The sequence below is a fragment of the Mercenaria mercenaria genome, chromosome 9 (genome assembly GCF_021730395.1).
Source record: "Mercenaria mercenaria strain notata chromosome 9, MADL_Memer_1, whole genome shotgun sequence".
NCBI classification, from domain to species: domain Eukaryota; kingdom Metazoa; phylum Mollusca; class Bivalvia; order Venerida; family Veneridae; genus Mercenaria; species Mercenaria mercenaria.
Genome location: NC_069369.1, coordinates 70,247,215 through 70,271,246, shown reverse-complemented (window position 1 = coordinate 70,271,246; position 24,032 = coordinate 70,247,215). Strand labels below are relative to the sequence as shown.

The 24,032-nt window shown below is 34.9% G+C and overlaps 1 protein-coding gene across 1 annotated transcript in view; it reads left to right on the top strand.

Annotated features, from left to right (window-relative positions):
• Positions 1 to 21,681, top strand: part of LOC123547404 (nucleolysin TIAR-like) — a 164,406-nt gene extending 142,725 nt beyond the window's left edge. Inside the window, exons 11-17 of the mRNA XM_053550641.1 lie at positions 948 to 1,069; positions 5,107 to 5,257; positions 7,120 to 7,274; positions 7,649 to 7,734; positions 11,378 to 11,436; positions 13,326 to 13,369; positions 18,408 to 21,681. Coding sequence (XP_053406616.1) covers positions 948 to 1,069; positions 5,107 to 5,257; positions 7,120 to 7,274; positions 7,649 to 7,734; positions 11,378 to 11,418 — 555 coding nt within the window. The 3' untranslated portion in view covers positions 11,419 to 11,436; positions 13,326 to 13,369; positions 18,408 to 21,681. The remainder of the gene's footprint in view (positions 1 to 947; positions 1,070 to 5,106; positions 5,258 to 7,119; positions 7,275 to 7,648; positions 7,735 to 11,377; positions 11,437 to 13,325; positions 13,370 to 18,407) is intronic.
• The last annotated feature ends 2,351 nt before the right edge of the window (positions 21,682 to 24,032 follow it).

Sequence of the window (24,032 nt, the reverse complement as noted above, 5' to 3'; positions counted from 1 at the left end):
GCGTGTAACATTGGTCAGTTAACTATCAAACCGTTTAAGTTTGAACCAATTAAGCGGATGGCATGAACACTTGAGTGAATAAAAAAAAAAAATCAAACAACAGGCCCAGTTTTGTAACATAAAACAGCGTCCAAAATACATCTAATACATTACCGTGGGTGGGGTATTGCATATACGGCTGATACAATCAACCCGTGTTATAAATTTAACCCTGCTAGATCCGCGGGTCTTGAACCTTGGACCCCGACGACAGCATTATAACGGGGTCCCAGTGTATTTCCCTGAACTCTAGATTCCTTGCTCTTACTATGTTCTTTTGTAAGGAGGCGTATTTTCCTCTCATTTTGGATCAGATATAATGTTTCAGTTTTTCTACTACTATCTACAAACAGTAAGGTTTTCTTTTGAAAATGACTTCATAAAAATGCAACATTTTGCTATTTTATTATATATGATAAATATGGGGACGAAGGTTGTAAGGACAGGACAGAATTTTTTTTAAGTAGATGACACCTATTGTTTGGGGATCAGTAAGACAAATGTGAAGGTCACAGCGACCTTGAAACTGACAACGGTTTCCTCTGAATAAGTAATGCATGCGTTGGCCTACAGTCTTCAAACTTCAGGAACATTGCCTGCAGCCAATAGATGACCCCTATTGTTTTTGTTGGCAGTATTTCAAAAGTCAAGGTCACAGTGGCCTAAAGACTGAAAATGGTTTCTGCACAGTAACTTAATACCCCTTGAGCCCACTGCAATCAAACTTTATAGGATGATTGCCTGTGGTTGATACATGACCTCTGTAATTTTGGAAGGCAGTATATCAAATGTCAAGGTGACGGTGATTTCAGCGACTGAAAATGGGACAGGCCATCATGGGGGATGAACGCGTTTTACAAACAGCTCTTGTTAAATAGTAACAGCAGAATGTATTTTTCTGTTTTCAGAGATTCTTAGAAAATTTTCATCGATGCTATCAATTAGGAAAACATATTTCTAGTACTGTGTATAGGATACTATACAAGAATATTAGTAGTATTCAAAGACAAAGGTATTATGCCTTTATAAGGTGAGTAAATCTTTGTGATATCAGTGCAATGCAACCTCATTGTTGCAACATTGCTCTATGGAAAGCTAAGGTTTGTTTGTTGTGCCATTGGGTGTTGTAGAAGGTCAGTGAATCTACCATGTTACCTTGGGCACCTTGGGGTCTCTCTTAAACGTTTTAGCTAGGTTTGGTTTATCTGACATTTGACTTTGTTATGAATTAATACTCTTGTTGTGTATCAGTCACAAGGATTTCTGTTTAAGAGAGTCGTAAAGAAGCATTCGTTATCTGAAATGTGCTTTGTCATTAAATCTCTGTCACCGTAGGTCAAAGTAATGTTTACCTGGTGAAGTTTGAATTCGGATTTTCATCTGGCGGGATCGTTTTCCAATTCATCGAATTTGGGGGGGGGGTCATCTCAAAGCTAAAACAGCGATCGGCGACAAACACAATCGACTCGTTTATACATTGCCGTTTTCACGATCTGCTATACGGTCATATGTACGGGACAATTTTGATTGGCCGAATAGGCGCTTGTATTCAATGAAAACAACTGTTACTTTTTAATAATCTTACTCGCCAAAATTCCTCGTCAGAATTTGCAGGACTTTTGTCTGCGCATGCATTCTCGATTTCTTGCATGCAATTTATCTTCAAACACCACGGACATGTACCGCCTCGTATATGCGAGTTATTTCTTATACGATATTGTGGGTTAAATCTGGATAGGACGAGTGACTCTACTTGTGCTCATCGATCGACTGTGTATTTTCCTCGTAACTTTACCAAATGCAGAATTACATCCAAAAATACTGGATTACTGGAATTTACTCGCGAATCGTTAAAGATATCAAAACGCATGACAGTATTTTCCATCACACGAACACTTGACTATCGTAATATAATATGCTAAATTTAGGCATAGACCGATTTTACTTTTGTTTATCGACAGCTAAAATAAAACGCGTGTGATTCATTTTTTAATATAGTCGCTTAAATTTCAACATCGTGAGAAGTTACATTGATCTGTACGATTTTAAAATATCGCAGAATTGTAGCAAAAGTCTATAAAAACGAGAATTTATCATTAATAAAATTTCAAAAGTGATAAATATTATTTATTCAAAGAAAAATCTAAGTCTATGGTCATAAAATTCAGACTTTGACAAGAAAGTACAAAAACAGAATTAAAAAATTCTTAATAATAAAAGCGGCAGCTTTTCAATCATGAGTGAAACAATTTTTGGCAAACAGATTTCTGTGTAATTCGGCAGAATAGGTGACCTCGTGAACCTAAATAGAAATATGGTTTTAAAATAAAGCAGTATGATATCGCTGTGGTTTTAAATAAGTTTGATAAGTAAATGAATATTTGTAGATGTATTTTTGACACTATGTGAGATATTCTTCTCAAACAATAATGTAAATTTTTTTAGGGCAAATAGGTCACTTATCGTTTGACACATTTACCTGTCAGTTTATAGGGGATATTGCACATTCGCTTTTAAAAAAATTAAAGAAGATACTTTTTTTTACTGTTTTAAAGAACCGAGGCGGTACGATCAGACAGTGATGTGTCACATGGCGCACTTCTTTTAGCTCTTTAAGGGGGTTTTAACTGATGACGAAAACAAGGCCAGTACTTATTTTATCAACAGAATATTTACCGATAATTGTTAATGTTTTTTTCAGCTTTGAACAGGGGTGGGTTGATGATAATTATTTTTCGGGATTTTCGAATCCAAAGCAATCTAGATCAGATAGGATACAAGAAAAATTAACAGCTGCATACTGATAAAAGGAAGCAAGATTCCTGTTTGTTTCATATTTAATGTTCGTCCCGGCAGTGCAGGACCGAATGTCCGGCAATTTTTGGCAACTTTCGTGATGTCTGGATTTTATTATACACACCTTGTAAAGAGTTCCAATTATAAAACAAGCGTCAACCATGGAAAAGTCACTTTTATAAAAAATATTGCAGTGATGATTACTCGATCCCGTTACGTACCGAAATTTACTTCAACTGTTTGTTTTAAAACATCATTTTAGACGACCGTTTATATAACTATTCACTCACGTTTTTCATGACTTTCACGTGCGCCTAAAAGTTGCTGCGTCAAAGTTTGCACGGACTTTCACACGCATGTCTTGATTTCTACGGTTTGCACGCTTTTTATCTCCAAAGTATCAGTCTTTCCACGAGGAACAGGAGGAAGATCAAGATTTCTTTCGGGGATTAACACGCCGTAATTAGGGCTGCACGGGATAGTGCCTGAAAAATAATGTTTTTACCGCCAGCGTACAATACTTAGGACTTAGAGAGCAAACATGGTAACAAATGGAGATGGGCTTGGCTATCTGAATGTGACACTGATGGTGATCGATGGGGTTTTTGGCTACGAAAACCGGATATTGCAGGGTCTGCATTTTGTGAATGTTGTGCCAAAACATTAAAATATGGTGGCATGAAAAAACAAAATGTTGCTAGAATTTTCAGGTAGTTTCAGTCTGAATCTTACAAAAACATGTTGAGGATATATTGTTGAAACAAGTCCTTGACTTAGAAAAGTTACTGTTAACTGAAAATCATGCATTTTGTGCAATATATTAAGTAAATTTTTGGCACACATATAAGGGTAGAATAGGGCTGTTCTAAGCGTTCAAAATCACTAATTCTCAGAAGCTTCCGGGGGTCTTCGCCCCCATGGCCCCCCTACCAGGGCTTTGCCCTGGACCCACCAGGGGGCCCTTCCGGCCCCCAAGCCCCTAGCATATTTTTCAGGATTTTCAATATTCCATACTTTATACCCATGTGTTTATGTTGCTGCCGAGCAGGTGTTCTCGTACAAATGCAACAATTTATAGAGTTGTTCCGCTGACTTGTGTCTGAGTACTTCATGAATATTTCATGCTGTTCAGTTTTATCTATTAAAGCAAGCATTAAAAACGGTTTCACAGATTGTCAATCCTCCGGGGGGAAAATACGTGTAACATTGCGATATAACAGCTGCTGTGCTCGATTTATCTGTAAATCTGCATGTACATTACTAACTTCACAGTCACGTTGTCTTGTTTATTGTCTCGTTTGACTGTATATTTTAGTTCACCAGACTTCCAGAAATTTTTTAGTTACTTTTAGAACTTGGAGAATAGTACTTTGACACAGAAGATATTTCATATTCTTCTCTTGGTTAATTAACATGCAAGCATCTGTCAGGGGACGTTGATTCTGTTGTGTGTGTACTGAAGAAGAGAGCAGTTTTTAGTTGGAGTAGCAATGTTTAGCACAACTATTTGAAGTCATTGCACTCGCCCTTTTGCTCACATCCCAATTTTGTTAAGTTATTGTATGTAAGCTGGTGTCTTAGTTATCTCGGGAGGGAACAAATTGAAATTTTACTTACTTGTTCACTGTGATGAAATGAACCTACACTGTTTAGGTTCAGTAACTTCTGTTTTTCATTTTTACAAAGTTTCCCCCTCCTTTTTGACTTGGTATTCAATCATTTTACATTTTAATGACACAGCTTTTTAGGCTATAACTCTCCTTTATTTTTTGTAAATGCATTTTTTGCCTTTCAATGCAGAGGGGAAGTAGACCATTCTGAATCATCTCCTAAATATCTCGCAGTAAAGTGTACATGCACAGGGTCCTATGCATATACAAGGCATGGTGTACATAAACAGGGTATAGTGTACATGAGCAGAGCACTGTGTAGATCTATGTAGATCATGGGGCCATAAGTTTGATATCCTGGTGAGGCATGTTGGCCGTGATGATTTATTTAATAGAAGATATTAGTCCTTAACCTCTCATTCATGTGGAGAAGTTGGTGGTTACTTGCAGAGAATAGTTGAGTGCTGATACAGAATTCAGGAACTCCGGCAAGGGTAACGGCCCACTGCTACATAATTGCAATAGCGTTGAAAACCAGTATAGTGCTTAACCCAAAGCAAACCAAACAAAATTTACTTAATTCACAATTATAGTGTTTGCTGTGTGTCCAGGTCTGTTTACAGTTGTGATGTCTTTACAGTTGTGCTATGTTATTTTGTAGATTTTCCAACAAGGAAAGTGCAGGACAAGCTATATGTGGTGTTCATGGTCAGGTGGTCAACGAGCAACAAGTGAAGTGTTCATGGGGTAAAGAATCAAATGATGCCCAACAGTCACAATCGTCTACACCACAGATGATGGGTAGTCAATCAGTACGTATAGTTTTATACCTCTACCATTATTTCATGGAAATGAGTTGTTTATTTCACAATTGTTATTGTGCTCACTTTAGTTTATGGCGTGGGTTATAGGATTGTGTCAAGTACAGTGTATATATATAGTAAGGTAATAATTATAAGCACTCTGATGGAGACTAGTCTTTTATATTCTAGTATATTGCCTTGACCTGTACCCAGAAAGGCTCAGGCTTCTTTCTGCTGTAGGATAGATGGAAAGTCTCTGTGAGACTTTGACTAATGTCAGTGACTTATGCCATTACATCCTGGTATTCAGACTTTTTATTGGGTTGAAGGCAGAAGTTTAAAAATGATAAGGATATTTGCATAATCCTGGCATCATGTCCTATTATTACAGAGTAAGTGAAAATACATAAAGATACATAATAAATATGTAAATATATCATTCCTTCTGAATAATATAAATCATATATTTAGTTACGGAAACCATAAGGGGGGTGGTCATACACTTACATTTTTTTGCAAGAACAAAGCATCATTTGTTGAACAAACCTTTAAATGCATTCATTTTGTAATGATTTCTTTACCTACTGGTGTTCCTTACAAAATTTTGACTATTATAATTAACTTAGATATACATAAAATGGTAGCAAAATAAAAAATTGCAGAAATAGTAAGTCAGAAAAAGATGTAGTCATGGTCAGACTTGCTAATGTTTGCACAGTATGTTGGATACAAGTCCCTGTGGAATTTGAATGTTTCTGTAAGCAATGGAAAGAGATCAAAATATTCACTAGGGTATAAGAAAATGTCTATCATCTAAGATAGTTGTGATATCTAACTTGTGTATGATATCCCATGTTGCATATTGTTATATTCTACTTTCCATTGTCTGGTCAGAACTGCAGCCGTTCGGGTTTTTTTTTAGCGAAAACATGTAAAACTTGGCTGTGAATTGACAATATGCAAATGCCCCCCACTACTAAACTTCATAAAAGTGCCAAAACAATGTCAATATGTTGCAATCCCAATGCAGAGTATTAATCGAAATAATTAAGCTTTAGTCTGCTGGTGGCAGGCTGATCATGGTCTGCACTGTTCGCTATTCAGTCAGTAAGTTTTCAATGAACACTCCTTTGAGTAGTAAGTAGTACTGCCCAAATTGAATGATGGACCAGTCCATTTTAAAAATTTTGCAGGGTTAAGGAAAGAAGTTTCAGTGAAATAAGGGTACTTATTACCATTTTAGAGGTGATATATATAAATTAACATGGAGGACCACCTCTCCGTCTTGCAGTTATGGGTTTGAATTCAGGGGTCAGGGTCTTGCATGTGAGAAAGCCATTTCTTTGTGGAAATTGATGGTTTTGCTCATGTGACAACATAGGCCTGAAATGTTTCCCCTAAGTGGCTGCTTGGATCTTTCTCTACCATTAAAACTAGAACTTTCTCAGATGATATAGTTGTCAGTATGGCTTAAAGCCCGGCACAAAACAAACAATCTTCCCATATATATTAAAAGCATTGGGATTTGCATCTCTGATACAATGATTGATAAATATGGGAGCTGTTTATCCTTGCTGAGTATAGTAGGTTAACGCATGTTGTTTCCTCTCCTACCCATTACACTGTAAAAAAGAGATAAATAAGGTTTTGTTTTCATTGTTTGTTGTATTTGAATGGTTGTATGAAAAATTGTCATTTTAACTTACAAGCCAAACATACATTCTCAAACTGCACTTTGCAGGTTGGATCCTAGCTTGGGTCTTGTCTGCACCTTTCATTTAATTTTATCCTGGAAGTGTACTAGACTGATTCTTGAATAAAGGATAAGTTGGATTATTAATGAATTATTAATTTATGGTTTTACCTTGCAGCCCCAGCAACAGTTTAATGGCAACGGGATGGGCAATATGGGTTATGGCAGCTACAACATGGGGGGATATGGAGGATATTATCCAGGCTATGGTGGACAACAGGGTTATAACATGCAAGGAGGAGGAGGAGGATACGGATATGGATACCAGTACGGGTTTGTATCAGAATTTCACGCGACAAGGTCCACAGCTTGATAAGTTCGAATAAAGATGCAAGCAATATACTGTTATTCGCTGTGGATGTATTTAAAAGTTAGACAAAGTTAGATGTAAGAAAAGGCAGTTCCATTTCAGTGCTATGCAGATCTCTCTGTCAGTCATTTTCACCAGATGTATGTTATAAACAAGTTATACAGATTGCTTTGAAGCCCTATGTCAGCCTTAGCGCCACAGAAAACTTGTGCATACGTTTTCTTTATGTGCAGTAAGATGTGACACTTTTCCTTCAAGTCATTGTATATGTTTACATATGAATTATTTAAGGACTGCTTGCATCCATGTAATTTAATGAAGAACCGTAATTCTACAGGAGCATGCCAATGCAAGGTCAGTGGGGTATGCAGATGCAGCCAGGTCAACCAGCCCCAGCGTACGGGCAGGGAGGCTATCAGATGGGTAAGTAATCGTCTTCTGTCAGCTGCTTATAGAGGCAGCCTAGCTTTTTTTTCTTTTTTTTCCTAAATTGTAGTTAACACCCTACAGTAGAACATTTTAATTATGTGAAAGCTCGGTGTCATCTTCAGTTTACGGTATACTTTTTTTGTTACTTTGATATCTTAAGAAATAAAAATAGATTCAAGAAGTTTTGATATTTGAAATATATCTGAAACTGAGCAACAGTTCTGTATCTATTCATCCATAAGCCATCTTAGACATTTATTTAGGCTGTTATAGCATTACTTCCAAAGTAGCACCCAACCAAATGCCTGTTTTGGTTAAAACTGTTGAGAATTAATTTCAGTTTTTAGCTCATCTGAGGATGATGGGAGCTATTTGGTCCATTGCCCATTTTTTTTTATATGGTGAAAACTTTAAAATTTATTCTGGTTTGTCTTGAATTAATTTCATAGGAATGTTCATCGGCTCATCAACCAAGAGGGTTCACAGCATTCCATTTTGTGGAAAGAAACATTGCTAAAAGTAGAGAAATCTTAAAACACCATCTTGTTCATATCCACTATTCTGATTTTGAAATATTCACATTTTCTGTGAGTGACCCTCTACTAAAATTGTTAAAGTCTTCTTCATTTGTCAAAACAACAACAAAAAAAACCAACCCAACATGGCAGCTTTGGGCAGACTAGTTTTCAATAAAGAGCACTATGAAAAACTTTAGATATATCTCCTCTAAATCTGCAGACCAGTTATCTCATTTGGCAGAAATTTTTCATGTTATCCCTGTCTGAGCAGTGAAACTGGAGAGTGATACAGGGCCCTCATGGCCATTATCTTCAAAATTTGAAACCGCATATTGCTGAATAGATACAGAATCTTTTCTTTCACTTGTTTTATAAACTAACAGTCAGTCTTTTTAATTAAAGATTTATGGTGTTTTGTTTTTCCCCCTCTCTCCAGTTTTCTTTATTTTAATACTTTATTCATCACTTTTATATGGATATATTTCACTGAGTTCTGCATGAAGACTGTTTTCTATTGGAATGTCCTTTTGGCATGAACTGTAATAATAAGAGATTGTGTACAGTTATCGAAAAGTTCAACTGGACCATGTCACCAGTAGTATTAGTGTACTGTAATTTTTTTACAGAATTAACTGTTATGTTATGCTCGGCATTATTGTATTGAATAAAATAATTGTAATCTTGTCATACGGTAGATTAATGAGCTTGCAGAAAGTGACAGTCGAGAAATATCAAGTTAAAATGTATAACGAGATAGCACTTTAAAATGGCATATAATGGAATCTTAAAATTTTTAGAGTTCTTTAGTTACATACTGGTTTAAATTAGCAATAAGTCAAACTATAGATTTCTGACTTCTGTAGTTGTATCATGGGTGATATTGGCAAATGTGGATGTGTCATAATTGATATCACAATAATGTAGTTCAAAGTTAGGTAGTTTTGAATTTTGAGTTCAAAGTTAGATAGCTTTGAATTTTGTAGAGCCTGTGCGGGAGATACAGCACGCTGACTACTTTTAAGTCTGTTATTTACATCAAGTCAGAGGTAATCTCTACATTATGTCACAGGTAGTTTTTATTGGCTTAAAGTCATTGGTAGTCTTATCACAAGTAGACATCTTATCACAGGTATTTTGTTATTTACACGAAGTCACATGTAGTCTGTTAATTGGCATAATGTCACTGGTTGTCTGTTCCTTACATCATGTCAAAGGGAATCTGTTGTAGGCATACTATCAGAGGTCATGTCACAGGGAGTCAGTTCCACATCTTATCACAGGTAGTCTGTAATTTACATCATATGGCAACTAGTCTGTTATTTACATCATATGGCAGCTAGTCTGTTATTTACGTCGTATGGCAGCTAGTCTGTTATTTACATATATCACAGGTAGTCTGTTATTTACATCATATCACAGGTAGTCTTTTATTTATATATCATATCACAGGTAGTCTGTTATTTACATCATATCACAGGTAGTCTGTTATTTATATCACATTACAGGTAGCCTGTTATTTACATCATATAACAGGTAGTCTGTTACTTACATCATATCACAGGTAGTCTGTTATTTACATCAAGTCACATGTAGTCTGTTATTTACATAATATCACATGTAGTCTGTTGTTTATATCATATCACAGGTAGTCTGTTGTTTACATCATATCACAGGTAGTCTGTTGTTTATATCATATCACAGGTAGTCTGTTATTTACATCATATCACAGGTAGTCTGTTATTTACATCGTCACATGTAGTCTGTTATTTACATCATATCACATGTAGTCTGTTGTTTATATCATATCACAGGTAGTCTGTTATTTACATCATATCACATGTAGTCTGTTGTTTATATCATATCACAGGTAGTCTGTTATTTACATCATATCACATGTAGTCTGTTGTTTATATCATATCACAGGTAGTCTGTTATTTACATCATATCACATGTAGTCTGTTGTTTACGTCATATCACAGGTAGTCTGTTATTTACATCAAGTCACATGTAGTCTGTACTTGGCATAATGTTGTAGGCAAATTTATTTACATCATATCATAGGTAGTCTGTTATAGATGTCATGTCACAGGTAGTTTGTTATTTACATAATGTTGTAGTTAGTCTGTTATTCTAGTATGGTTACATTTAACTATTTTAACACATTGATACGTAGTTTTGCTTTCACTGATGCCTAAATGCCTAAAGCATTTCGTACTTACTTTGCAGTAAATTTGAGAAAAAAAAAGACTGATGCATTTTAAATATGGATTTAGACTTTGGAACATTATGTACCAAATTGGATTCATGTTATGAGTAATTTTGGCTAAGCATGCCTTGGGGGGTGGGAAGTGTAGTTATATGATTTTGCCCTAATCTGGCTTCATCTTTGCATACTAAGATAAAATCTCCAAATCCATTAGACATGTTAATTTTGACATTTTCCAAACTTCCAACAAACACCACATCGCAGTAAATGTTTCATGTTTGTTGTGTCATGTACATATGTCTAGGAGAAACTGAAATAAATCTCCACAGAAAATTTCGCTTTGTAAAATGAATCCCAGGAGGAAAATTTATATCTTATCGTAGCTAAATACAAAATGACTATGCAGTATTTTTATTAAATTTCTGGTTTGAAAATCAAGATAAATGTAAAACGATTTTACGTATATACGTATAAAGAGCAGAAAGATTCATGCATTTAACGGCAGAGCAGATATGTAATAAGATTTAAAATTATGAATATGCAGAAGCTATTACTGGCAATCTTTGGAAAATGAATGATCTGAACAGTGTATTGGCAATCCATTTATATTTCTGTCTCTTCCTGTTGAACAAGTATACACAGTTGCATCTTTTAGAGTGATTTCCCCTGAATAATTGAATCAAGACTTCTGTTATATAACTTCATTATCTTTTAAAAAAATGTCAAGAAGATGGTATATGTTGACCTTGAAATCACTTTTTATTGTTTCAAAATCATATAAATTTGTGTCTTGGGAATTATATATCTTTTGTGTTTCGCTTCAAGTATTTCCTTTTTTATCGTAATTCTTATTTAAATCACTCATTACAAAATTTGAATATTCATAAACTGATGGTACCATTTTGTTCTGTAGGGGTGTCAAGCCCGCTCACTCTGATTAGGCCTGCCCCATGATAACACCTCCATTGCGTGGTGAGTCCACATTTTTTAATATATATTTTTTACAATTTCTTGATATTTTTACACTATTTTTGCAAACTTTTCTCATGGGCAGGTGTAGCATGTTTTATACCGTAGTTGTTTTTTCTTCATATTTTTCCCTCTATAGTGGAATTTTTACCAGTTTTCTGAGTGGTTTGCATCAACACCTATGCTTATTATGCATGATGGCAGATTTATTACATTTTTCCGCTTGCTCATTTTATTTCTATTTTCCTTATTTTTTCAGATAGATACTTAACTTTTCTTATATGATATAAGAAAATTTGTTATGGTAAATAGTCTTTTTGAAGAAAATGCTCGGATATTACAAACTGTCTTTTTGCAAGGTTCTTTACATTTATATATATTGCAACTGAAAAGATCACTGAAAAGAAAATGCTTTGATATTCTACACACTGTTCTTTCTTGACTTTTAAATTAAAGAAAATAAAAGAGGGGTGGTATAACATGCTGAATTTATTTCAGATCTTGGTTTTCCATGTAAATGAAAATCTTTCTTGAAATCTGAAAAGGTGATAAATAGGAATGAAAACGTTCTAGTACATCCCTGAGATAAAGATTATTATGGGTTTGACACCAACATTTGTCTTTCGTTCATTTGTAAAGTAGAAAAAAAATCAGGTTCATTGCTCTACTTTAATTGTAAATTTGATTGTGTGTATTTGATTTATGCACATGTATGTCAATGAATCATGTTTTAAACTGGAGAAAATATATTGTCAACAGTAATCCTTTTATAAAGCTGGCTCAAACTTTGTAAAATTGAATTTCGATTCCCGTACTGTCACATTACCAGAACCCCTCTAGGAAGTCAGTTATATTATAATTGTGACAATATATCAAGAAAATGAAACTTAGATTTGAAGATTACATTTTAATTTCATTTCTTGTTGATATATATATTGTGTTGCCATAGTAACATATTTGATTAGAATTTATATCTTACTGTTTTTCGTCCCTTGAGTAACATTTTGAAAATTAATTTCTGTCTGATTAGAAAATAATTATAAATCATTAATGATTTATATATGCAATGGGCTTTGGCAAGCTAAATTAATAGTGTTGTTTTTTTCTAGAAATGTAAAAATTTCCAGGAAAGATAGTGAAAAGTGCTGATGCTAGCAACAAATCCAGTAGATATTTAATAAAGTATATTTACACAATAGGATTTTTCAAGATCGTCTAATACTTATTAAGTTTCATTCAGTACAATGAAATAAGTGTTTGCTAATACATGAGTCTGAATAATTTCTTTCGGTTTTGTCCGGTTTTTCATACCCAATTTCTGTTATGAAGATAACATTTATATGTTGCATACAACATCTGCATTTTGTGGGTAGAAAAGGAAACTGAACTTCTTTTCTAGCTGATGGCAGTTTTCTTTTAGCCCTCTTTCATTATATGTTCTTTCATTAATGTGCAGTGTGTTTGTTTCTCGTGTCGTTGAAAATTGCGATGTGGTGTTGTTTCTCTTCTTTCACCTAGTTTCAGTTCATTATTTGTGAGTAAGATCAGTTTACAGAATTACAACAATAGGCTCAATTCAGGGAATAATAGACATTGTTTTGGAAAATTAAGATTCCAATTAAATTCTGCTGCGGTAAAGTTAGGTTGCTGAATGAAATATCAGATAGGAGATTGCCGATATTTTCATAGAAGCTGGAGGATGTTTAAATCTGAGGGTATAAAAAGTCAAGTCTTACTAGGTTATATTGATAATTTGTACTGAAATATACATGTGTTACCTTTTCATTGGTATTTTTTTCCAGTATTTTGCTTATAGTAGCTTGTTATATTTCTTATATATGTTGTATATTGTGAATTATTTTTGCACCATTATTTTTCCCTTTTCTCCACAGACCAATGACAAAGAGCGCAAGATGGCACAGGGCACCCTTCAGAAGTACGTTATCGTTCCCTCGCGTGTTAAACACCTTTGTGTTTTTTAATCGTGTGCTGCATTGTAATAACACGTTTGGCATATATATGTGTTGACAGCTAATTTATGTCCATGTCTACTGCAAAGTTTGAAAATTGAAGCTCAGGAAAATCTGTTTATTTTTATGGCTTCCCTTTGTTCAAATTTACTTGAACCAAAGGTTCAAGATGAGCTTAGGTTAGTTAAGGTTGGTACACTGGTGTCCTGCAACATTTCTCTATAAAACCAAAAAAAACAACATACAGCTTGTCAGAATTTCATTAGAAGAAGGAATGGGGAGGGATGAGCTTGGAGTAATGACTGTAACTATAGCATTGGCTTGTGGTAGTGGACCTGCAGTGACAGTTGGCAGTTTCTGTGCGATTTATTATCTTCTGTATGCAATTTTAGCATCCTTTGACCGTAACAGAAAGGTATTTTTCATAACAACCTGAGAATGCTAACACCACATGGAGAATATGTAAACAAACAAAAACTGCTGACTCTCACTGTGGGTACATTACCTAAAAACAAGATTTTAAGCAAGGTATTTTGATGAACAGCTTTTTCGGATTTCATTTATACACAGTCTTTGCAGATATGAATACAAGCCTGATGGATTTTTACAAAATCTAGGCGTGAGTTTTTGTTCTTTCATTTGTCGAAATTTGCTGCTCCTTTTTAGCTGAAAATTAATTGAGAAAGGAAATAAATGTACATTTTTTATTTAAACCAATTTTGTACTGCAGAATCCTTGCATTAGCCAATGTTTATAGCTTTATAATCTTGAGAAGGTGAGCCACTTTGGATTAAGGTTATATAAAAGGCATGATTTAAAAGCAAACACCTTGAAATATGAACTCCCTGAAGTATAGTAAGTTTGTTATATTGTTTGCACAAAAAGCTTTGAAATCTGTAACAATACACTCCAGAGCTTGAAAGTATTTTTAGAGCGCTTTTATGTCAGAATTTATTCCCCTATTCTCTTGGAAGTTCTTATTACCTTTTAATTAGATAAGGCATACTCATTTACTTCTTGCATGAAGAAACATTAACCTTAGATATAACAAAAATAGAATTATGAGATGAAAGATGACCAAACTTTGAATGGCAGAGTTATGAAATGAGGTTTTGAGACCAGCATGACCGTGAAGTTAATGTCGCCGATTTGAATCACTTGCTTCTATCACCAATGTGGGTTTAGACCTTGCTGCCAGTGTAGAATTCTTTCATGTGAGGATTGTTGGGTTTAACACCACACAAACTTCATGTGAGGAAGCGATCTGGCTGAAATTGGTCTCTTTGCACAGTTTTATACACGCCAAACTGCTTTATAACCCTCCACCCTGATAATATGAAAATTAACTTCCACTGGCCTTTTTAGATATTGAATAAACTGCATCTGCTATCTTACTACAATGAAGGTTGTTAAAGAAATTTTCTTAATTACAATTTATGGAAATTGCAAGCTATATTAAACTTCAATTATTATGATATAACTGCATTGGCTACACAGTGTAACTTGAGAAGACAAAGTGAACAATAATTGATAATTTATAGGTTTTTAACGTTTCCAGATATGTAGTTGTTGCACAGATAAGGCAAGAAGAGCAATACATTAAAATTAATTGAGTTTTATTTGGCATTTTTTTGCTTGAATTTACAAAGTCTTAGAGGGCTGTCCTACAACCAGTGCTTTGGTGTTCATGTCCACATTGGGTATAAAGTTTTGATGCACTTTCACTTTATCTCTGTAATGTTTCGCAGTGTCACCCACATTCTTTGACACAAGGTCCATAACTCTGTCATTATTATTTGAGGATAATGCTCCTTCATTCTTGGAATGTTGGGTTAATGTTTTGATGCGCTGTACTCTTTCTCGACAGTTACATAATGGATTTGATTTAAATTTAAAACAGTTGTTCCGCATTCTTGACCCAACCATATGTAACAAGGCCCACCATTTCAATCCAGCGGGGGCCTCCGTGGCTGAGAGGTTAAGGTCGCTGACTTCAAATCACTTGCCCCTCAAGCCTTACTACGGGTGTTGAATTCTTTATGTGAGGAAGCCATGCAGCTGGCTTATGGAAGGTCAATGGTTCTACCCAGGTGCCCGCTTGTGATGAAATAATGCACGGAGGGGCACCTGGGGTCTTCCTCCACCATCAAAGCTGGAAAGTCGCCATATGACCTATAATTGTGTCAGTGCAATTAAACCCAACAAAATAAATTACTAACCGGCAACAAAGTAGCCCAGCATACTGTCTCCACTGAAGCTGTCATGCAGTTTCCGCCAAAAATACATGCAAGTCAAATAGTAGTAAACATGCAGTTTCCGCCAAAAATACATGCAAGTCAAATAGTAGTAAACATGCAGTTTCCGCCAAAAATACATGCAAGTCAAATAGTAGTAAACATGCAGTTTCCGCCAAAAATACATGCAAGTCAAATAGTAGTAAACATGCAGTTTCCGCCAAAAATACATGCAAGTCAAATAGTAGTAAACATGCAGTTTCAGTTTCAGCATGCAAGCCTTACAGTCATTTGCAATAGATTTATCATACAAAGGTGGTAGTAAATAGTCTGAAGGAACAATGTATGCTTATATACACATTTTAGCTGGAGAAAATCACATAGTTTGATAAAAGAAAAAAGCTTGTCTGATTTTCTAGAAAATGACACTAACCATAAGTCTGTAGGGACAAATAAGTCTGATAAGAAATGTTCCTATTGTCTTCTATGAATTTTAATGTTCTTCAGTTACACTGTGTATAAAGGTGCTACTAAAAAAACTTGCAGATTTTGAATAAAATATTGATCTTAAGCTGCCTTAACTACTTTGCTAGTCAGTTGGAAACACCAAAAACACAGTGGATGTTTTTTTTTTTCGTTTTTTTTTTTTTATTTCTCGGTAACATAGAACTTGGTTGTGAAGAAAGTCTTTGTATTTCTTGGCTGGCATTGTACATTTTGTTATTTTTTGGTGACTGCATTCATGTCACATTCTTGCTGAGGTTAAAGTTTTCAAAAAAAATCATTTTTACAAGATTGAAAATGAGAAACTTTGTGTAACAGTAGATTTTTTTGTAACATTCACTGTGTTTTGTAATGCTTTGCAGCTCCAGAATAACTGTTTTGTGTAAACCTATGTACTAAATTATGTAGAATGTGTAAATATATTGCTAGTCTGTAAATATATACATGTTAAAAGTTACCAATATTAATATGTAAATGCTAGTTTTTGTTAACAACATCAGTCATATATATGACACAATGTATAAGCACATACATGTACATGCTTATAACAGTGAACATAAAACTAAGCAGTTTGAACACATGCATGCATAATGTAGAAATTGACATGCATACTGCTTGTTTTACTTGTACAGGTCCTTGTATTTCAGGACACTGTTCTGTTATAGTAGAAGGGATACATGTAGTTTCTCCCAACATATTGTAACACTGTATATGAAATATTCATACAAAATCTTACCCTGCTTTATTCTCAGTGGAATGCAATCAGAAAATCTATGACAAACACACGTGGGATTGTAAATCATACTTTTAAACCACACAAAAAATCATACTGAATACTCTTTGTTGTGGCTTAAATACAAAGATAGGCTAGGGATTCTGTCTTCGTGTATATTAATGTATGTTTTGTTTTTTTGTCCTTTGATGATCATAAGATGTTTGCATGGCTATATTCGTTAGTGATTTAGATGTTTGCACGGCTATATTGGTATTCTGGGTTAGTTATTTGCATTGTTTATATCCTTTCTTGATTTTGCAGTTATGTTTCTCTAAGTAGGTTGTTGTAAATTCAAACAGAATTTAGGTGAACGTTACCTAGAAATAATATATTTTATAAATCATTACAATTTTCTTTATAAAGATTCGATGGATATTGACCTGCATATAGACTTATTTGAGACAAAAAAAAAAGAATAAGTACAAGTCAGTAAAATTTTGAGGTAGGGGGCATGTTCCAAATTACCATTATGGTCGAAATGTAGAGGTACTTCAGGGTCGTGTTCCAAATTAGCATCCAAATGAGATTTCATACACTTAAGCTGTGCACAGATTTCGTCTGTTAACGTGTAACTGCCTGATTGAATTATGCACCAAAGTAACACACCTTCCATTTTAGTCAGACCGCCTGTCTTGGTAAACAATTCAGTAATACATCATATGTTACTCCCCTGGTAGATGTAATATTTTGAGATTAATAAGTGGTAGAAGACACTGGTTTTAACCACATGTCTTATATTGAGACATATGATCTCGTATTTAGCAAACAAATATTGTCTCATCTGTATTAAATATGTCAAAAAGTAATGCGTTAGATAAAAATTTGCAGACGTCTTTGCTTTTGTTTTATAAAAATGTGGATAGGGTGAAAGAAATGACAGATTTTTATGTGAAATTTGAATCTTTGCTGACATATCTTTTTCTCCTCCTTGTGAAGTAGTTTTGGGTAGTATGTATGGCACCCTGTCTAGCTTTCTGTGATATGGAGCTGTCTCTAGTGCTGAGAGCATCGGAACGTCTGTGTGAGGTTTATCTGTAGATGAGTCAAATAGCACCCTTGTCAGTTTGAACAAAGACATTAGAGTCATTTGAGGTTATATTTCTTTCCAAGTCTGCAACATGGTTGGATGGTCCGAAGTCCAGAAAATCTGACATGCAGTTTGAAGTTAAAAGAACAAAATTAAGTTATTTTAGCACAGTTCAGACCTCGAATGACTTAAATTTAAACCAAGGACGCATACCGGAATATTGCTAAAATTTCTGTACAAAATATTTAAAGTAAGATTACATATGATTTTTACTTTTAATATATGTTGAATGGGGAGTGAGACAGGACAGTTGTCACTTAATAGGCCGAAACAATATATATGTACAACATTTTTCCTGTTCCGTTGATGAAATAAAACTTTTTTTTTTCATTTTGAAAGGTTTCCATTAACAAAATAGTTCATTTTTGCAGTATTTAATGCAAATATAATTTTTTTCTTTTCAGGATTCCAGGCACAATGAAGAACCGCAAAGAAAACGAATGCGTCGTGATCGCGACTATGATCAGGATTACTGATTGAATCAACATCAAAATTTAATCTCATTGTTGTGGCCTCCACTGAAAAAACATCCCCATTTCCACCATCGTCATGCCATTGTCATCGTTAACAGTGGAGTCCGCTGAAGAGTTACCATCTTCGACATCATAACCATGAGAGACCACTTTCACTGTTCATAATTGTCATTATGATCATACAGATTATTTATGGTGAAAGTGAAAAAAAAATTGTATATATAATGAAATGCGGTTATTGAAATTTGTGCAAAAAAATGAACCGAAGTAAAGGAAATATTTGCCTGGAAACTGTTGGGAGTAGATGAAAGTATCTACTAGGAAATTCTTCTGTGCTGTCTTTGTTAGACAAAAAAAGACTTAGAGGAAGGACACTTAGATAATTCCGTGAATATTGCTCTATGCGTGTGTCTTGTAGACACAACTATGTTCATGTGTAAATAGTATGAAAAAAAACATTGTGAAAAAAATAGTCTTTGATAAATTATATAGAATGATGTAAAAATGATGTTAAATGCGTGATGAACGTGGGCGATTGATTTGTTAATGTTGAGTGAAAGTGTATTTGTATGGTTTTAGGAGACATTCAAAAATAGATTGGGGAAAAAAAAGAAGTATGCCATAATAATGTTGTTGAAACGATAACCTTTCTGAAAAAAGCTCAATCAAATTTGTTGTATTTTTAAGTACAAGTAAATTGGAAAATGTATATATCGCTGTACAGCATGTTATGCTCCTACCTCAATTGGAAAAAAAACAACATAACAAAAAATGTGTATTGGGACATTACCATATCTGTCTCCATTTTATGATACACATAGCATAGAGACAGTAATATAGTAAAGAGTTAGCTGTTACAATTTTGAGGTACAAGGAAAAAAAAAAGGAAATATTTTGGATATGTGAGCGTACATGTACAGCTGTAAGGGCACTTTGAAGTATTTTAGAGTTGAACTGTCTCAAAGAGTGACCTGTTTTAGATAATTTTGTACATAGATGCAATTTTTTAAAAATGTATGTTATGATATGACGAAGGGAAAATGTTGTAAACTAGTTGCATCTGCTGTATATTTTATTATATATGTGAAAATGTTGATATGATCGTATTGATATGTTATAACAATTGTGTATAATGCCCAATCATCGTAATGGTGTAGTAGTTAATGTTAATTTTTATCTAAAATTTGTCCAGTTTTCTCAAATACTAGGGTAAAAGATTATTGACTTCACCTGTCGTGATATTTATGTTGGCATTTTTACCAGTAAAAGTTTCAACTCCAGATACCTGAAAAGTGAACGTAGTAAACATTTATTTGAATAATGGGTGAATATAAAGCGGAGTTGTGTAATTTATGTCCAAAGGTCAGGATAAACGGTATAATTATGTCTGTTTCACTTCTATAAGAAATAATGGGGTATTAAACATTTATCTGTCTTTCAACTAAAAGCGTTCAGGTTACACTGTCGTAGTAAGATCAATTTCTGTGCTACTCCGAAAACTTTGTCATGCCTTCACACTTCAAATGCAAATCTTTAGGCATAAATTTTCTGTCAAAATATGAAAAGTGTCTGGATGTCTTGTTCTTCAGCTGTTGACAGGTTCTTCCTGTTTCTCGAGGAGAATTGAACTAAAATTCTACATAGCATGCAAAATATTTGTTTAACTTTTACCCTGCTAAATTTCTAAAATAGACTGATCTATCATTCAGTTTGGGAAGTACCATTTATCATTTGAGGGGATGCTCGATGAAAATTTACTGACTGAATAGCAAACAGTGCAGACCATGATAAGCATACACGGACGTGCAGGCTAATCTTGGTCTGCACTGGTCGCTAAGGCAGAACCACTTGACGCCAGCAGGCTAATCTTGGTCTGCACTGGTCGCAAAGGCAGAACCACTTGACGCCAGCAGGCTAATCTTGGTCTGCACTGGTCGCTAAGGCAGAACCACTTGACGCCAGCAGGCTAATCTTGGTCTGCACTGGTCGCAAAGGCAGAACCACTTGACGCCAGCAGGCTAATCTTGGTCTGCACTGGTCGCAAAGGCAGAACCACTTGACGCCAGCAGGCTAATCTTGGTCTGCACTGGTCGCAAAGGCAGAACCACTTGACGCCAGTAGGCTAAAGGTTAAGAACTTGGACAAGTTTTGATAAATTGTAAATAAATCTACACCAATCTGATTGTTTTAACATGTTGAGGGGGGAACGGGTTAGTATGGTAATTTGGTGTTTTTACATGTATAGTGTTGTGTATATATTTATGTATATTGCAAAAAAATATGTAAAGATATGTTTTATATGTCGTTACAATGCTGGAAGAGACTTGTTCCTGTTGATTGTTGTATGTGTAACAGTTTAATGCATTCCAGCAACGCCTTCCAGTTATTCTGAAAGTCTTTTTCTGTCAACAAGTGAAGGTTACCAACAGATTTACTATCGGGGATGTTAAACTAGGTGAACTTTTTAACAAAGTTTTGACAACAAAATAGTGGAAAAAGTATGGGGAAGTATGTTTACTTCTTACTAGAATTAAAAAAGATGCTGATAATCTTTCAAAATTTTTAAGAAACATTCTGTTTTTGTTCTCTTCTAAAAAAAAAAAAAAAGAAGCCTTTAAATATATATTATTCTCAATCTGATAATTTCGAAAAATTTTAGTCAGAAAACTTAAGTGGTAAATCATTTGACACCCCAAAGTATGTCACCTTTGTTTATCCCTTTTGACAGAAGGGGAAAAAATCATCGAAATTCTGATTAAGATTATAAACTTGTCACAGTCAATGCTGATCCTTGGGTAACATTTGCAGATATATAAATTAGCATTTTCTGTCTTTTTGTGATTAATCAGGGTACCAATAACATTTTGTTTATTGCCCAATTTGACAAAAAGCCTTTAGGGAATATGTCACAATTTCAAAATATCAGGTTCTTTTCTACAACCATCTTCAATTCTTAACAACATTTTAGTTCAGTCTTGCTTAAATCTTAGGTCTAGACAGGTGTATAATGTCATTGCATATGTATACACATACTATGTTCTTGTGTTTCTGTGGAGTGAGTCAGTGTAGATTCACATAGATGTATGAAATCCTTGTTTTATGTTTTTCAACATTTTAATAGTCAGTTCTCACATTATCATCTAAAGCTCAAAAATACAAATCTTGACCATGGTTGTAACATATTTGAATAAATGATGACAGAGTGTATAGACTTGTTCTTTATTTACTTTCTTACCAAGATAATAATAGCTTGTGTTTTATTTCCCATTAAACAATGCCATTTTGTATGAAGATGTTCAGCAGTTCGTTGACTGTTTGTCCTCGTGAAGAACAGACAGTTCATAGACTAAGGTGATTATCTCTTGGTGAAACATTTTGTCAGACAACCATGTCAAACATTTGGGGTGGTCTGGAGAATCTGTTTCGATTGAACTGACCTTTGTAATATTTTATACTTCTTTGATTGCAATGACAAGACTTCCTTGGATTATTGAACAAGCCCAAACGGAACCGAGATCACAACGAAAATGATTCGTACACTAAATTATGTCTCTGCCCTGCCTGTCCGTCCGTCACACTTCATTTCCGATCAATAACTGGAGAACCATTTGACTCATAGGATAATAGGACTTACAGAATTGATGACCCCTATTGTTTCTGGGGTCACTCGATCAAAGGTCAAGATCAGAGTGGTCTGAACATAGAAAACCCTTTCCGATTAACACCCGGGTTACTCGAGAACCACTTTACCCAGAATGTTGAAACTTCATAGGATGATTGGACATGCAGAGTAGGTGACCCCTATTGACTTTGAGGTCGCGGGAGCCAGAATATGGAAAACTGTTTAAAATCAGTAACTGGTTAGAACCTTCAAATTTGGTAGGGTGATTGGGCTTACGGAGTAGATGACCCCTGATGTTATTGGGGTCACCCGATGAAAGGTCAAGGTCACAGACATAAAAGGATAAGGCTTATTGTTTTTGGGGTCACTCGATCAAAGGGTCAGGGGCCATTTCCGATCAGTAACTTGAGAACCACTTGACCAAGAATGTTGAAACTTCATAGGATGATTGGACATGCAGAGTAGATGATCCCTATTGATCTTGGTGGGGGGGGGGGGCATTCTTACAGAGGTCAAGAACAAGTCACAGGGGCCAAAACATGGAAAACTGTTTCGATCCATAACTTGAACCACTTGTCTGGGATGATTGGACATGCCGAGTAGATGACCCCTATTGCATTTCAGCTACTAAGCCAACCATCAGTGTCTCTGACCCGCTCCTGTCCCCTATTGACTTCTTGCCTATTACTACTATGCTTTGAGGGAGACGTGCTTTTCTATAAAAGCATCTTCAAATTATTATTACATGATGAGGTGGATAACAAACTCAACGAAAAACGTTTTTAGCTCATCTGATTTTTTGTCATTACTTGAGCGGTTGTCGGCGTCGGCGTTGCCTGGTTAAGTTCTATGTTTAGGTCAGCTTTTCTCCTAAACTATCAAAGCTATTGCTTTGAAACTTGGAATACTTGTTCACCATCATAAGCTGACCCTGTATAGCAAGAAACATAGCAAGAAACATTACTCCATCTTGCTTTTTGCAAGATTTATGGCCCCTTCTGTACTTAGAAAATATCAGATTTCTTGGTTAAGTTTTATGTTTAGGTCAACTTTTCTCCTAAACTATCAAAGCTATTGCTTTGAAACTTGGAATACTTGTTCACCATCATAAGCAGACCCTGTGCATCAAGAAACATAACTCCATCTTGCTTTTTGCAAGATTTATTGCCCCATTCGGACTTAGAAAATCAGTTTTCTTGGTTCAGTTTTATGTTTAGGTCAGCTTTTATCCTAAACTATCAAAGCTATTGCTTTAAAACTTGCAACACTTGTTCACCATCATAAGTTGACCCAGTACAGCAAGAAACATAACTCCATCCTGCTTTTTGCAAGATTTATGGCCCCTTTTGGACTTAGAAAATATCAGATTTCTTGGTTAAGTTTTATGTTTAGGTCAACTTTTTCTCTTTAACTATCAAAGCTATTGCTTTGAAACTTGCAACACCTGTTCACCATCATAAGCTGACCCTGTACAGCAAGCAACATAACTCCATCCTGCTTTTTGCAATAATTATTGCCCCTTTTGGACTTAGAAAATCATTTTCTTGGTTGAGTATTATGTTTAAGTCAACTTTTCTCATAAACTATCAAAGCTATTGCTTTAAAATTTGCAACAGTTTTTCACCATCATAAGTGGACACTGTACATCAAGAAACATAACTCTATCCTGCTTTTTGCAAGAATTATGGCCCTTTTTAGACTTAGAAAATCATGGGTAGGACAATATTTCTATTACACAAAAAAAAAATCAGATGAGCGTCAGCACCCGCAAGGCGGTGCTCTTGTTTTATATACATTTTCCAACTTTTCTTAAAATGTTTATTCATTAAAATCTGTATTGGTTTTTATTCTCAAACGTTAGCCTGACTAAGGATCTTTCTCTGAAAGCCCGAAAGCGCCAATGTCAAACACCATCCCGTGAGCAATTTGGGTAT